The 16,316-nt window shown below is 30.3% G+C and overlaps 1 protein-coding gene across 4 annotated transcripts; it reads left to right on the top strand.

The window, feature by feature from the left end:
• Positions 1–5,420: 5,420 nt before the first annotated feature.
• LOC107011232 (CBL-interacting serine/threonine-protein kinase 12-like) lies at positions 5,421–10,090 on the top strand. 4 transcript variants are annotated; one of them, XR_001455851.2, is made up of 4 exons: positions 5,421–7,233; positions 7,584–7,701; positions 7,783–7,980; positions 9,549–10,090. XR_001455851.2 is itself a non-coding variant. In XM_027914321.1 (2 exons), the coding sequence occupies exon 1, from the start codon at positions 5,780–5,782 to the stop codon at positions 7,214–7,216; it is 1,437 nt and encodes a 478-aa protein (XP_027770122.1). In that variant the 5' UTR covers positions 5,421–5,779; the 3' UTR covers positions 7,217–7,233; positions 7,584–7,754. The 4 variants fall into 4 exon arrangements, 2 of the variants coding, with proteins under 2 accessions (XP_027770122.1, XP_015066131.1); XR_001455850.2 differs by lacking the exon at positions 7,584–7,701; XM_027914321.1 differs by lacking the exons at positions 7,783–7,980; positions 9,549–10,090 and having other exon boundaries at positions 7,584–7,754.
• Positions 10,091–16,316: the final 6,226 nt, after the last annotated feature.

A 16,316-nucleotide genomic window follows, 5' to 3' on the forward strand; every position in this document is an offset into this window, starting at 1 on the left:
GCTAGTACATGAAAAATAACCTAGGTTGTTAAAAGAAAATCATAATAACACAGTTTTTTAGTCATGATTTACTTCAAACTTCAAAGTAGTTTTAGTAATTTTACTATTAGATCAGGAGAGAAAAAAAAGAGATTAGAAGATACCATAGTGACGAAGTCAGAAATTTCGTTAAGATTATATATATATATATATATATACGTATGTATGTATGTATGTGTGAACAAAATTTTTTTAAACTTGTATTTTTTGTACAATTTCCTATATACTAATATAATTTTTTAACGAAGGGTACCCAATTGAACACCTGGACTATATATGTCTACAACTAGTCTACTACGTTGTGAGACATGACATCTAGGAACTCGCACTATAACAAAAATGACAAATAGCGACATTTAATTTTTGATTGTCACTAAATATTTTTTTTAGCGCAATTGTCACTCTTTATATATGGTCCCTAAAATCTTTAGCAACATTGGTTCTAATGACACTTAACTAATGCCGATAAAAACATTAGCACTCTTTAATAATGTCAAAATTTAATGCCGCTAAAAGTTGTTTTTATTGTAGTATCGTTTAGTTTAAATATGTTTAGTGTCCTTCTCCGTCTAATAAATTTTAGGCAATATAGATTCAAAATATTCAAAGTTTTAAAATGTATATAAAAAACACCTTCTCTAGGCACAAATTCCTTTTAAGAAAAAAATGTCTTTGGAAGCAACAGCGCAACATCTTTTGGCTACTTTTACGCGTTCATTTTACATGACAAACACAATTAGCTGTTTCTTATAATTTATACAATGGCTTTATGTAAACATGATCATTTGTCGTACAAAGTGTTTATAAGATCATTTTCACTAAATTAGACATTTGATTTTGTAACCCTTTACGTACTATTTTTTTATAAGAGGATTTCATATACATTATTTTATACATAAAAAAAATTAAAATGTTTTTTCCTTCTATTTAATTGTAATTAAGTGGTTATAAAAGATCGTTTCTATGAAAACTTTGTTATCAGTTATCATAAGAAATCAATTTAATACACAGCAATTGAAGTTCATACACAAGCATAAACGAATGGATGCGACACCTTTGCACGTAGGTGACCTAAAAAATTAAACCGACAATTGATAAATGAGATTACGCAAGACGTAGAAATTAATTAATTTGTTTCTACTGGCATATTAACTTATATTTATTCTTGTTATTTTATTTAATCAAGTCATCGTAAGAATGAAAAACGTTAATATATTTTCGCTAAAAGTTATTTTTACTACAGTAACTCTATCCTCAACATTTCAATATTGATAATAATTTATATAAATTATATATAATTATCGTGAGACAATGTATTTCTCATAAAAATGAAAAACGTTCCTTCCCTAACACCGTACCCTTTGTATTCGTTGAAAGTGTTGCAATAATAAAGTGTTTCCAAAGCGTACGTATCTATAAATCCCAAACCGACCATAAGTTGACTTTTCTACTTTAATTAAATTTATCTATCCATAAATTATAAGAAGTGTGCAATATATATACGTTGATGACTTTGGTTTCCTTAATATTTTAATTTCATTAAGAAATTGAAGTCCATGATCAGTGATAAAAGTCCACCACGGTGAAAGTGAAATCTAAAGGATTATAAAGAAAATTAGAAGTTTCGTTTTTCCGAATTAGGAAAAAGTGATATTGTATTTTAATTTTTTAATGATATGCTTAAAATTATATGATTGAATTTATACATATATATATATGTGTCACAAGATTCAAAAAAAGTTCAACTACTTAAATCTTGTGTCTAAGTTATTGCTAAAAAAAATAAATTGATGAAATGAAATGAGTTTCAGTTTAATGACTTTTATTTTTTGCGTCAAATCTTAATCTTCTCAAACATAGCTATCGTTTGGCCCAAATTTTTAAATATTATTGGCAACTCATTTCTGGGTGAGTTTCACTGCGTTTGACATAAATTTTGAATGAAATATTTGACTATTTTTTTTTAAAAAAATATTTATATTCATAAGTTCTAAAAATTATTAAAAATATCTATAAGTTTGTACTGTCATTTTTATAACGAACATGTTCCATTAAAAATAATCTAAGTATAAAATTGATGACAATCAACAACAATATGAGCAAAAACAGTACATTAATCGCATACTCAAATTTGTCATTGATTTTGGATGAATAATAACCCATTAAAACTAATTGTTTTTTTTTTTTTGCCATATAGATAGCAAAGAAGAATAGTTATTTGTTATTAATTTGTCCGATAAATATAAATTGGAATTAATAATTGATCGATGATTTGGTAACTTTTACATCTTAAAAGTTTCCGGATATCAAAATTTGACCGGAATTTTAGTTTTTTTCTAGCATTTAAAAACTTGAGATATTTCATAAATATATTTATTAAAAAATAACAAATTATATTCTCTCCGTTCGAAATTATTTGTCATGATTTTTATTTTTAGTGTTTAATTATAAGAGTTTTGACTAATATTTTAAGATGTAATTTTTTTATCATTAATATGTAAAAAATTACAATTTATAGTACTTTTCATATAGTTTTAGAATATCTAATTTTTTTTAAAACATTGATTTAATGTGATTTAATTTAAATTTGAAAATTCATCAAATTGACTTTCGAAAAATACAACATGACAAATAATTCTGGACAGAGAGAGTACGCCCAAACACCATTTTCTAATTCTTCCCCAAGCATTTGGGACCAATTGAGTCCTTACTCCAGCCGTTGAAGCTCAAATGTGCTATCATTATTAAAGGTCCTATTAAAGAAAAGAATAATGATTTTCTTTTACGATCATTTTTGTAAATAAATCTAAAATAAATGACGGAAAAGAGAAGAAAATCTAATTATTCACTAACCTTCATTATTACTCCTAATTTTTTTAATTAAAAAAAAAACAGATATGTCCACATCTTTATTGCAAGTGTACATAGAAGTGCTTTTACTTATTACGCAAAGAAACTTGTCATAGTCTTGTTATTAGTAGGAGAAAAGAAGCCATGTTTGATTGATTAACATTAAGTATATATATGCTTTTAGTTATTTTTTTCAGATGATTTCTACACTACAATTATTAAGTTTAGAGAAAAAGTAAAGTCTACATCTTGATAATAACATTTTGCTTTTCCTTGAGATATTTATGTTTTCATACAAAACAAAAATAAAAATAGAATGAGGACCAGAAAGTTAGCAAACATATCTTACCTAAAAAAAAAAAAAGAAGTAGAGATAAGATGTCAAAAATTCAGGTAATAAATAGATGTGACACCAATTCAAGATAAGTTATTACGACATTGTAGTCTAAAATGATATTTTTAGTCTACGCTCATATTTGGCTTAGGTTGGTACATATTTAATTTTGAGTGTATCACTATAAGAGATATATCGATAATTTTAGTAAATGAAAGTTGAAATCTCCTAAAATGAAAACAAAGCAATTGTAGATAATGTGTGTAATATCAATTCAGACTGTTACGAGATGATTGAAATTTTTTGAATTAGACGTATCACAGTTAAAATGAATCATATAATATACAAATTTCTATTTGATCGAATTTTAATACGAATATCGAATAAAAATAATAATGCAACATTGTATTTGTAATGTAAATGTGACAAATATAAACTCTCCGTAGACAAACGCTAGTCTATTTAATTTTCTCACTCAATTTCAACAATAGCATGTTTCACTTAGACTTGAGAAAATGGATATACACAATCCACAAAATCACGTTAATCATAAAAGGTATATATATTTTTTTTAGTGTAAAGTAGGTATTTTGTTAGAGTAAAATAAAATCCAAGTATATAAAGTTTTAAACAATTTAATAGATGATCTGATAGAATTTTATTGGAATTGTTTAAAATGATTAGTATTTAAAGTTAAAAAGGAGTTGATCACTTGAAGATTCACCTTATTGTTGAGGCTTTAATTATTTTTTTTTAAACAATTTTTTTAAAAAAATATTCAAATTAGAGTTCGATATCAAAACAAACATATTTTAAACCGTAGTAAATACTAAAAGGGATCCCCCTGAAAACACACATCAGAAGAGAAGAGATGTAGGACTGTTTATATGAAACATAACTATATTTCTTATATTTATGAGATGTAGAATTATTTATATTCACAAGCATATTAACAGTAAAATGCATTTTGTATATTTTATGGATTAGTATATTTAAGTAGAGTTTATTATGTGTGTAACATGACGATTACAAGCTTCTTATTCGAGCATATTATAAATATATTATATTTACATATGTAATAAATATATTATATTCGCACATATAACAAAATCCCCGCATTTAATAAGTATATCTATATGATAAAATCCTAACTATTGTAATTTTTAAAAATATATATTACCGTTATTCAGGTAAATATTAGGTGTTATATAGTTTGTTGTGTTACCTAATTTTTCCAAAATAAAATATGAAATTTTTTTTGACCCAAATAAAAGGATATTCCATCCAGAAATTTCCTTCAAAGAAGAACACACACCATACATCTTCAAAACCAATGAAATTCATCCACGTAAAGAACAATCACATGTATATCACGTGACTCTAACATCATTTTTTTCTTATTTATTTTTGTTTAAAAAAGAAAAGAAAAGAGAAACACACTAATATATAAAACTTTTTTATTTATTCACATATGAAAAATAATACTTCATTCGTTTAAGAATAATTTATTTTGATTTGAAAAGAATTTAAGTAAAGAAAGAAGATATTTTATTTTTATATTTCTAAATTAAAGTTATATCAAATATATCAAAGCGCACTTTAATCTTATGATGTTAAACATATTACGTGAAAAGTTAAAGTTAAATTATAATAAAAAAGAAAATCATATTCTTTTTAAAACAAAATAAAAAGAAAATAGGGACATTCTTTTTGAAATGGAGGAAATAATATTGAAACATCCTAAACTTTGACAAATTAGTTCCATTTTCTAATTATTGATAATATAAAAATATTTTTTTATTTAATGAACTAAATTTACATACATTTCAATCTGTTATATGGTATAACAAATATTTTCAAATTCTTGACAAAAAAAAATGGAGATAAGTATTATAACACTGCTAAACTTAATAGAAATTTAAAATGCGTTTTATTTATATTATAAAATTAAAATAATAATTTTAAAAATAAAACTAATAATGGCGATTAAAGAATATTTCGGGTATAAAACCCTTTTTAAATTTTAACAATTAACTTGGCTATTTTTCCAGCTGTGGATTCTCCCATAAAGTTATATAAAAAGAGTAATCCTGTTTATACGCATCACCCGCACCCTCCGTTAACCCTACACCACTCAAATGTATATATATATAGATAGATATATATAATATATATATAGATATAGAAGAGTATACGTATAGGATACAGCTCTGTACACAATCATTTTCCTTCAAACCTAAAAATAGCTCAATAACACATCAACATCTCCAACTACACGACAGCCCACCATTTCAATGGCAATTTCTCCTCAAAATAACCATTATTTAGGATGACTTTCAACTAATCTTATTGATCTTTTTTGGCCTTCCCTTTCCCCCTTTTTTCGCAAATCTTCAAACGACCCTTTCGATATTTTACCCCTTTTCTTTTTTGCAAAATTTTGAATTACTCATCTGGTATTTTGGCTTTTTGATCACAATTTGGAAACACCCATTTGATAAAGTTTGGTTCTTTTAGGAAATAATTCAACTATACGGTTAAAAGTTTGCTGAATCCATGGCCGGCATCGCTACCGCCGGCGACACCAGCACCAGTACCAGCAGCAACCTAGCGCCGACGAGGAGTTTGAGCAAGAAGGAAAATCAGGGGCTTCTGTTGGGCAGGTATGAAATTGGGAAATTACTAGGACATGGTACTTTTGCTAAGGTGTACCATGCTAGAAATGTGAAGACGAATGAGAGCGTAGCGATTAAGGTGATTGATAAAGAGAAGATCTTGAAAGTGGGTCTTATTGATCACATAAAACGTGAGATCTCAATTCTCAAGAGAGTTAGGCATCCAAATATAGTTGAATTATACGAAGTTATGGCTACCAAAGCCAAAATCTTCTTTGTCATGGAGTATGTCAAAGGCGGTGAGCTCTTCAATAAGGTTGCCAAAGGCAGGCTTAAGGAAGAAGTTGCTCGGAAATATTTCCAGCAGTTAATCTCTGCTGTCGCTTTTTGTCATGCTCGGGGTGTTTACCATAGGGACCTAAAGCCAGAAAATATACTGTTAGATGAAGATGGGAATGTCAAAGTTTCTGATTTTGGCCTTAGTGCCATTTCAGAGCAGATAAAGCAGGATGGGCTCTTCCATACTTTCTGTGGTACCCCGGCTTATGTGGCGCCGGAGGTGTTAGGAAGAAAGGGTTATGATGCAGCCAAAGTTGACATTTGGTCATGTGGGGTGATACTCTTTGTGCTAATGGCAGGGTATTTACCATTTCATGATCAGAATATTATGGCTATGTACAAGAAGATTTATAGGGGTGAATTTAGATGTCCCAGGTGGTTTTCACCTGAATTAACTCGGTTTCTAAAGCGCCTTCTTGATATTAATCCCGAAACCAGGATTACTGTTCAGGAGATTATGAATAATAGGTGGTTCAAGAAGGGTTTTAAACATGTTAAATTTTATATTGAGGATGATAAGTTGTGTAGTATAAATGATGATGAGTATGGTGGGATTGATTATTCGTCTGATAGATCAGAGTCTGAGTCTGAAATAGAGATCAGAAGGAGGTCAGCTAGTTTACCTAGGCCAGCTAGCTTGAATGCATTTGATATTATTTCATTTTCCCGTGGCTTTGATTTGTCCGGTTTGTTTGAGGAGGGAGGAGATGGGGCAAGGTTTGTATCTGGGGCTCCTGTGCCCAAGATCATAAATAAGTTGGAGGAAATTGCTAAAGTTGTGAGCTTTGCAGTAAGGAAGAAGGATTGTAAAGTGAGTATGGAGGGGTCTAAGGAAGGTGCAAAGGGGCCGTTGACAGTTGCAGCTGAGATATTTGAGTTGACACCATCCTTGAGAGTTGTTGAAGTGAAGAAGAAAGGAGGAGATAGCTTGGAGTATGAGGAGTTTTACAACAGGGAATTGAAGCCAGGATTACAGAATTTAGCACATGAAGTTGGATACCCTGTTGATTCATCATATTTGCCATCAGATACTGAATAAAGAGAGAAGGGGAAAGGGTAAGCTCTTTTCTCCTCCCTTTTTATATCGTTAGGTGCATTTGAATAGGTAGCACTTTGTGTTCTTTGCACTTTTGCATCTGTTATTAGCTCATGTTCAAAGCTTGTCAGATCTTGTAATTTCTGTTCTTGTTATGGGATGTTATATAAAATTATCTAAGAAATGAACACATCAGTGTCTCGAAATCGGCTCGTTTCTCAATTTTCTTTTATTTTCTGTTTCTAGTAATATTCTAACTCTTAACCAAAAAATTGTGGCACGCTATTCCTATGAGCAAATGCTTGGCTGTAGTAGTCTGCAGCTTGTGGAAGTGCAATGTTATAGATTGAGCTTCTCAACTTCTCTGTAGGAACCACTGCATTACAAATTGAGCTTCTCAATCTTGTAAGGCCAGTTAATAAGGAGCAATTCTGCTAATAACATCTGCACAATAATTTTTTATTAACTACTCATGGAGTTGAGCCACGGTAAGTTTTGTGATGCTTGCATTAGGATAAGGCATAAGCTGCTTACATTGTGGCCCTTCATCAAACTTTATGTGAATGCAGGATGCTTTGTGCACTGGGCCGTACTCAAAAGTTGTCCGATCCTCCCCCCCAGCACATATGGTCTTCACAATATAATGAGAAAATAAAGAGAGTTCAAGTTTTTCTTTTCTTGTTTGGTTGTCGTGTCTGGATTGGTCTGATAGAAACGGGAATCATTCATGAACTGTAATCTGCTTTTTCATTGCCAAGTTGATCAAGGTGAGTAGAACCTTGATGATTGGAACTTGGATCAAGGCTCTTATAGATTTTCTTGAGGATGTTACCTGCCAAGCTTAATCTGACAAACCTTACTGAATGATTTATGCTTGTCATTAACTGTTCTCTTATTTTGCCTGCTAGTTTTATTGGTCAATCTGTATTTTTCACTTCGAGTTTGTTATTTGCATTAGTAGATCTACTTCAATGAAAAAAGTAAAAGAAAAACCTTTTTTTTATCGTTACAAAAGTACAAACTAGCCTGGCAACTAAATGGCTGTCATTAACTTTGACGGGTTTAGGTACGTCTGAGGACAGGGCGCAACTAAGGGGAAAACATTTAAGTGAGGTTTGTTCAGATAGGTTTTATTTGTGTGAATGTTTTTGGTCACGGTAAAGACGATTGTTAAGATTTATGAAAACCAGCTCTCTGATTACCCTTGGTCGGTGATGAAATTGGTATATATGGTGCTTAAATATATTCCTCAATCTTTTTCATACCTTGCAGCCTAGATTTTTTACTTAGACATGAAGCGAAAGTTTTGCTTCTTTTAATATTTCACGTCTCCTTTTGCTTTTCCCCAATAGATGGGAAATGCTTGAATGCTGAATTATGTCGGAGCAACATAGCTGAAAGTGAATAAACTCATAGGAGTATGCTTTCAATTTGACTTGCATGTTCCAACTTTTTGAGGCACCTTCTGGGTGATATGGTAATAAAATTCATTTTACCTTAAAAAGAAAAAAAAGTGGTTTTTGATGATCTCTCATTAGTGATAGTTCTACTGTTTCACCGATAGGGGATTGATTATATTTTGATGGGAATATAATGCAAGATCCTGGATCTAAGGGAATATCTTTGTCACTTCTTATGTTCGCTTCTTGCATATGCTGCATTCTGTTATGCTGTGTCATAGTGGTCTTCTGTTCCTTATTATTGTTAAAGATGAGCACCCTGATGGTTGTTTTAATGTTAGTGAAGGGTTTGTCCTTATTCGTTCTTTCCCTTTTTATATTCTTTTATTGATACTGCCGTTTGAACATTGTTGACCAACCTTTCTCATATAAACTAATATTGTTTTCTTATTATGGCCAGTTCATTCATCACTATGATGCTGGTGTGATTAATTAAATATTTAGTAGTGGTTGGTACTGAAAGGAGTAATTTCTCAATTTGTATTCTGCAACTGATTGCCTGAATTTGGTCACTTATGGATTCTTTATATAATCTAGTAATTGACCTATTACCAAACAACTGATGACTCATCTATTTATGTACTACTTTGAATAAACACTTCCGCTTTGACGGTCTAATGTTTATGTTCTGCCTTAGCTAAGCACATTGGTTCCTAATTGCTAGACCTCTCTTTTATGTTTTTGTTTGATCTCTCTTTATGTTCTTTCGCGCCTTCACTTATTGCTAGATCCGTGTGATTGCATTGGCCAACAGGTTATGATTTGGTATCATATAATGGGATGCCAAATAAAACTAGTCTGGCATTCACACTCTTCATTAATTATTCAGAAAATGCAGTTCAACAATATTTTTCTGTTTGTTCCCTGTCTGTTAGGTAACTGTGGACATCTTAGGGACAGTTGGAGGCTTCTTGCACTCAAACGGAGATCTCCTGAATACCAAAAAGAAGGAACACATGCCAAGCTAGACTGATGGAGCTTCATGCTAGTGAACACTTGACATGAGTTGATGTTCGTAATCAAGATTTCACCACTTCAATTCTAGCCAGCGAGAAACATGGTTCGTAGTCTAATTGTATATTAGTAGTCCCGTCAACAAGGCCCCTCCAGTTCGGGTTAGTTGATGTAGTAGTACTTACTCAGAAATTTGAAAATGGCACAAGGAATTGTCAAAGTCCAGTTTTAAAATATCAAAAATAAAAATAAAAATTGCAATAATGTATTTGGACCATAGAAAAAAGAATTAAGAATAAATCTGGACCACTGTGTAGTGAATGATTGAAATTTGAAAGCTTTGTTTGTTGTCGTTAGACGTGAAAGCAGTTTCACTAGCTGTTGCTGTCAAACTTTTGTCCTCTTACCAAAATTCTGAGGCTTGTTAGATTAAAAGAATCTATATCTGGTCAATTTTATTTTATTTTGTGGGGGCTATTGGTATTTAGTTTTATTATATGCGAATCTTATGGAGCACCGTACAATTATTTACTAATTTAGAAATTGTAATAGGGAAAAATAGGATTACATACATGCATGTGAAAATGGTGGATAATCATTTACCCTAGGATCGTTTGGTAGCTGATTTGGATATGAGTTACGCTCAGTAGTTATACGGATACTAAATCATGCACGAGTAATAGTTATCACGTTCGCATTACATTTTCTATAGTTCATATGCTTATTACTACATTATTTTGTTTTCAGCATTAAAGATCACATAAATTATGTGAAAAGTTCAAAACTGGAATAAAAAAGCCGTAGTACTAATACAAATGCATTATTTTATACGAAAGGTTATTGTAAAATAAAAAAACATATATTAAAAATATATAAATATTATAAGATCTAGAGACAAATGATCATATCGTATAAACTATTCCTACGCTATAATTAGCATGTGAATCAGACAACTCTGCTAGGAGTACGAGAAGAACAACATAGTTTGTCCTTTGGTTTATGTTATTATATATATGTATCGCCGTTTAATGTTTTTAACAAATAATTAATTTGTTTAGTTTTTTTACCGCAAGTATTTCGTCTCATCTTCTTGGAACGCCCATAAGAAAAGATCAACATGACGATTAAATAAAATATCTCCAGTATGATCTATGCAAATCGTATCTCTTACCAACAAAACATTAGTGCGTTTATTTTTTAAATTTTATTTAATTGCCCAAAAGCATTTCTCAATATAATACTCTCTATTTGTTTTCGATTAATCTTACGTATTAGATACAAATTCAATTATCTTTGGTTCTTCAATGATCGGAAATAATTTTTTTATCTCTATGAGATAATGATAAGGTGTGTCGTCTCTAAATCTCATTTTGTGGTATTTCATTGGGTATGTTATTATTGTTTAGTCTTTTTATATCGTTTTTACTTAGCAAGTGTTCATTACTTCTTTATGCCAAAATTTGTATTTACACAAGTATATACATCTTTTTTTTTTTTAATTTATAGTTTATAGATCAAGTAAACACATAAGTTTAAGGTAAACTTATTAAATCTGTTCTAACTCTTGTTTCTACAATCTCAATTTAGAGTAGAAATGAACATTCTTCACATTAACTTTCATAACATTATGTTATAGAATTATTATATATTCTTTTATAACCATATTAAACAGATATCTGGATTTAAGTATAATATCTTTTGATGATGATAGGATATAATATGATGGGCAAGATCCGTTATTTAAGGACTGAACTTTGTAAATTCCTATGATTACTCTTTGCATATGATGTGTAGTTAGTGATTTTCTAGTCCTTAATTCTGTTTTAAAAAATAGGTATTCCTAAAGCTGCTTTTCTTATTTAAATTAGTGGAGAACTGGCCCCCTCTGATTCTTTTCATTTTTTAATATCTCTTTACTGAAAGGCACAATTGCTCAATTTTATTTGGAAAGTGATATTACATATGATGCCAAAATATAAATTTTTATATCTCTTGAAAGAACTATTTATCCCCAGGTATAAAAATTAAAGACCATTACTAAGAAGGGGTAAAAGTGTCAATGATTCCATCTTAGTATTTTGGACAATATACCAGCAAGCATTCCCCTGTTCACTTGTCCAACTAACTATGTGATTGAATTAATGTGGTACGTAGGAACATCCATTGTTATTTATATGTTGAAGTCCAATATCAAGAGTTTAGCTATTTTCGGGGTCCAATATATTCAAGCCCACACCAAGAACAAAGAGGGTGACTTATAAGTAATAAGATTTTAAAATGTGGGGGTAGTCTTGAACGTTGATCCCCTTGTTCATGTGCTCACTGTTCTTTAGTTTTGTATTCTTAAGATACTTAAAAAATAAAATTTTGAAGAACTTGATAAGACACGATAAAGTTTAAGAACATTTTTCACAACTAGAAAAATTAAAACTAGTAGAGAAACTAGATCAGAAACAGATTAAAAAAAATATTAAAAATATTTTTCTTAAAGAAGAATCGTTGTCAATCTGTGTTTGAAGAATCTTACTGATTCCAACAAACTTTGCAGAAACACGAAGTTACCAAAGTTTAATGAACCAGTGAAAAACAGAAGAACAAAAATTAATTCACAAATCTAAAATCTGTAACATACCAGAATTTGGAAAAACAGAAAGAAGATCAAGCCCACTGAATGCACAGTGTCCTCTTAAGAAAATTATTCCCCTCTAGTATCCGAGGTTTGATTTGGAATATGTCTTCTCATGATAGAATGATCTCAATCACCAGTGTATTGATAAACAAAAAGTTGGTGTCATCAAGCCACTCAACGACAGTAAAGTACACTTAGAAATATTAAATTTAGTAGTAGAAGAAAAGTCCATAAAAATCTCTTTTTTTAAAATGAGAGGAAATCCCTCAATTTATAGAAAACAAAGGGTAGTGCGAAAAGGTTTTTATCGTACCTTATCGGAAAGGTCACAAACCTTTAGAAAAGTCACAATCTTTTGGAAAGATCTTCACCTTTCATAAAAGTCACAACTTTTCATAATAGCCGCAACTTTTCATAAAAGTCGCAACATTTCATAAAAGTCACAACTCTTCATTTTCCATTCACACCTTTTAAACCCAACAATCCGCCGCATGAATGGGGAATGACTCCAAGACAGAGAAACAGACAAGTAAGTGTACTTTACAAGCAACAATTAGTTGCATCTGGATAAATAGGTTTCCCCTTGGACTTTCCGTAGTGAACATAAGTCAGATATACTCGCTCAATCGGTAGATGCGATATCTTTGAACCGTCGAACTTTGGTGTATACCTAGACAACCATATGTCACACAATTAACCCTTTACCCTTGATAGTTCTTACGGTTGTGTTCGTTTCAGCCATGAACACCTCCTGATTTCATGAGTGTATAGAGAGATGGACTTTTGACAATCATCATCTTCGAAGCGGCTTACACTTCACACTCACATAGGTGATTTCTAACCGTGTTATCGCGTAGATACACTATTTGGTCAATCTGCCAAACTTAGCAAATCATTAATTATAAAAACAGAAACGAAATCTATAAATTGCGTTTCTGTTTGTATAAAGCGAGAGAAAATTGTATATAAACTTGCAAATACATATATCTTCGTCCTTTCCACTTATTATTATATAATACAAATATTCCCCTGCCCAATTTTCTTTTGTCTTTCCTCTTTCTCGTTTTATACATACACAAATTACACAATTGATTTGTATACAACTGCTTTCTTTTGTATATGTATAACGAATTATACAATTAGTTTCTTTGTATATGTATAACGAATTATACAATTGGTTTCTTTGTATATGTATAGCGAATTCTACATATTTATGTTTGCTATGGAGCACAATAATGCAAACTTTACTATAGCATAAAAATATGAGTTTTGTGTTTGCTATATGTGAAAGTTACTCTTTTTTGTTAGGGTTTCGTCCAATCTGTCCTGATTTTTTCTTCAATATATAAAAATAAATCTGTTCCGCGGACTTTTACGAAGTTATTGTTAGCTTTATATTCTCGTAACAAAATATGAAAAGAAAATGTAATAAAAAGACTCAATTTCAAAAAGAATCAAAACGAATTATCACAGGAGTGAGAGTAGCAATTTGAGTGTTTCTTCATCAAATATCCATTTCTTCAAGATTATTTGGAGAAATTTCTTCAACATTCATTTTTTCCAAAACATGAAGAATGCAACCGGCACTTGCGTTCTCCATGACGTTCTTCTTCTTATATTTTTGAAATTACCGATGAAAGATTTGCTTCGACCGAAACTATTGAATAAACGTTCTGAGTTTTCAACGCCGTATTTCATTTTTCTTTATCTCAACATGTTAAGTTTGAACACTCACATCAGTGCAAGAAGTTATAGCTTCTTGATGAAGTTCACAGAATCGCTAAACAATGTTCTTTGACTCGTCGAGTTTTAGGGTGGTAGGTTCGATGCATAGGTTGGTCAACTTTGCTACTACATGTTCCCATAAATTGAAGTAAATATAAAATTTATCATTAGATGAATACATAGTTCTCCCTACGCATAATAAAAAGACGAAATCTTATTTGAGCATCAAATTGGGTTTCAGATATGACCAAACTTCTAAGTCTTATAAAGTAATCAAAATTATTAGATAGTTGAATCCTATGTCAAGATATGATTACATTTCTAAGTCTTATAAAGAATTATCACATATATGAATACTATGCGAGTTCGAGTGACTATAACAAAGGTCTATTCCGTCGAGTCACATACAAATTTTGTAAGAATTCGAGTATTCGAGTGACTATAAGAGAGGTTTATTCCGTCGAGTCAGTATCTTAGAAGGATGAGAAGATAAGTGTCACGCCTCTGTTATATATTTTTTTTGATTGTAGGTTATTACTTTGTTTTTATTTTTGTTTTTGATTTGGATATGTTTCATAATATTTGTATTGATTTTTTTTACTATTTGGGTTGTTTATATTCACTTTATGTAATTTTTAATTATTTTTGTTCCTAGTTTGATGTTTGAAACATTTTTCTTTTAGTGTATATTCAATTTATTTCAACTTGCTTTATCGAATTTCGTGCTTGTTCATATAGTTTGGTGAATGTTTAAAAGATTCCCACTAACGTTACTTTAATTTGGTGAGCCCTTTGAAGTTAGATCTAGATAAACCTCGGAAGAAGGTTTTTGTATAACTTGGGAAGATTGCTTACAACTTGGTTGATGCCTTGCAAATGAATGCCTCATCTATTTATATTATTACCTATTGGCTAAAATGTAAATAAAAAATAACTTTACAAGTCCCTAAAGTATTTACGTTTTGGTCAACATTCTAGAATTTGCTACACTTTTTAGAATTTTATAACCTTCTTGAAATATCTAGGGGATAGTAGAGTTCTCCATAAGCTTCTCCTCAACTCTAGATTATTCTCTCCTATTTCAGTGTCGAATTTGACCTCTGAAATGGCGGGACATGGTACTCTCCCCCACCTGTTTATGCTAGGGATGGACATAAATATCGAAAAACCAAACCGATTTATTTCGGTTCATTGGTGTCAGTTCTTCGATTCAGTGTCAATTCTTTATTTTCGAAACTTCGATTTTTCGGTTCAGAATTCAGTGCAAGGGTCCCAAAACTACGGTGCACCGAAGAACCGAAGTTTTATTAAACAAACTTAAAAATATTTAATTATATTGCTTAATTAATAATATTTATACATTTTTTACTCAAAATATTCACATGATCCATTTAAAATTTTTTACTTCAGCTAGCCCTTTACGATAACAAATTGTTTTACTGATATAACATTATAATGACAATTAAGTCTGGAACTATTGTTGTAGCAAACACATGTTAGCTTGTTAGCTTCTATTTATGTACCTTCTCATCATTGTGAGTCCTTATTTTGCTCTCTTATTTATTCATTCATGTATGGAGAAACAAAAATTAATGTCGCATATGAAACTCATAACACTTTATCATATTTTCACTTTATTTTTGTTCATACCAAAAAACTGTTTTAAAAACACCGAACAAAACCGAATACCGAAGAACCGAATCAAAATTTGATTAATCGAACCGAAGTTTATGCGACAACCGCAGCGCATTGTTGAAAAAATTCCTGGATTCGGTCCTTGAATTGCCACTGTTGAAACCTAATTTTGGACTTCCACAATACAAATTAATTATCGAGCTTCTTAAATTTCAAACGATTTGAAATAATTAGTTTTTTTTATAAAGTTCAAAATATATTTCAAGTTATTTTAAATTAATTTTATCATTTTTATAATCTTTAAATAATACATATATTTTATAAATATTCGAAAATTATTTCAAAAAGATTTTGTTTATATTAAATATTTGGTCAATTAATCTAGTTATATAGTAGTTTATATATTTTTGAAATAATTGGTTTATAATCAAGTTAGTTATTTTATTTCGTTATTAACAAACTTGTTAACTAATTAATATCAATTCGTCTTATTTAATTATTAGCGAATCTATCTTAACTAACTCAAAATAGTTTTTAATCCCCTTTCAACCGACCGAGCCATCCATTCTTAATTCAAATAGGCATAATACATATATTGGACCGTAAATTTGATTTCAAATTTTAACTTTAGCCTCCAACTTTCATAATGCACAAACAAACACTTTAATTATCCAACTTTTAAATAAATACACATGAGTCC

This window comes from Solanum pennellii, chromosome 2 (assembly GCF_001406875.1).
Source record: "Solanum pennellii chromosome 2, SPENNV200".
NCBI lineage: Eukaryota > Viridiplantae > Streptophyta > Magnoliopsida > Solanales > Solanaceae > Solanum > Solanum pennellii.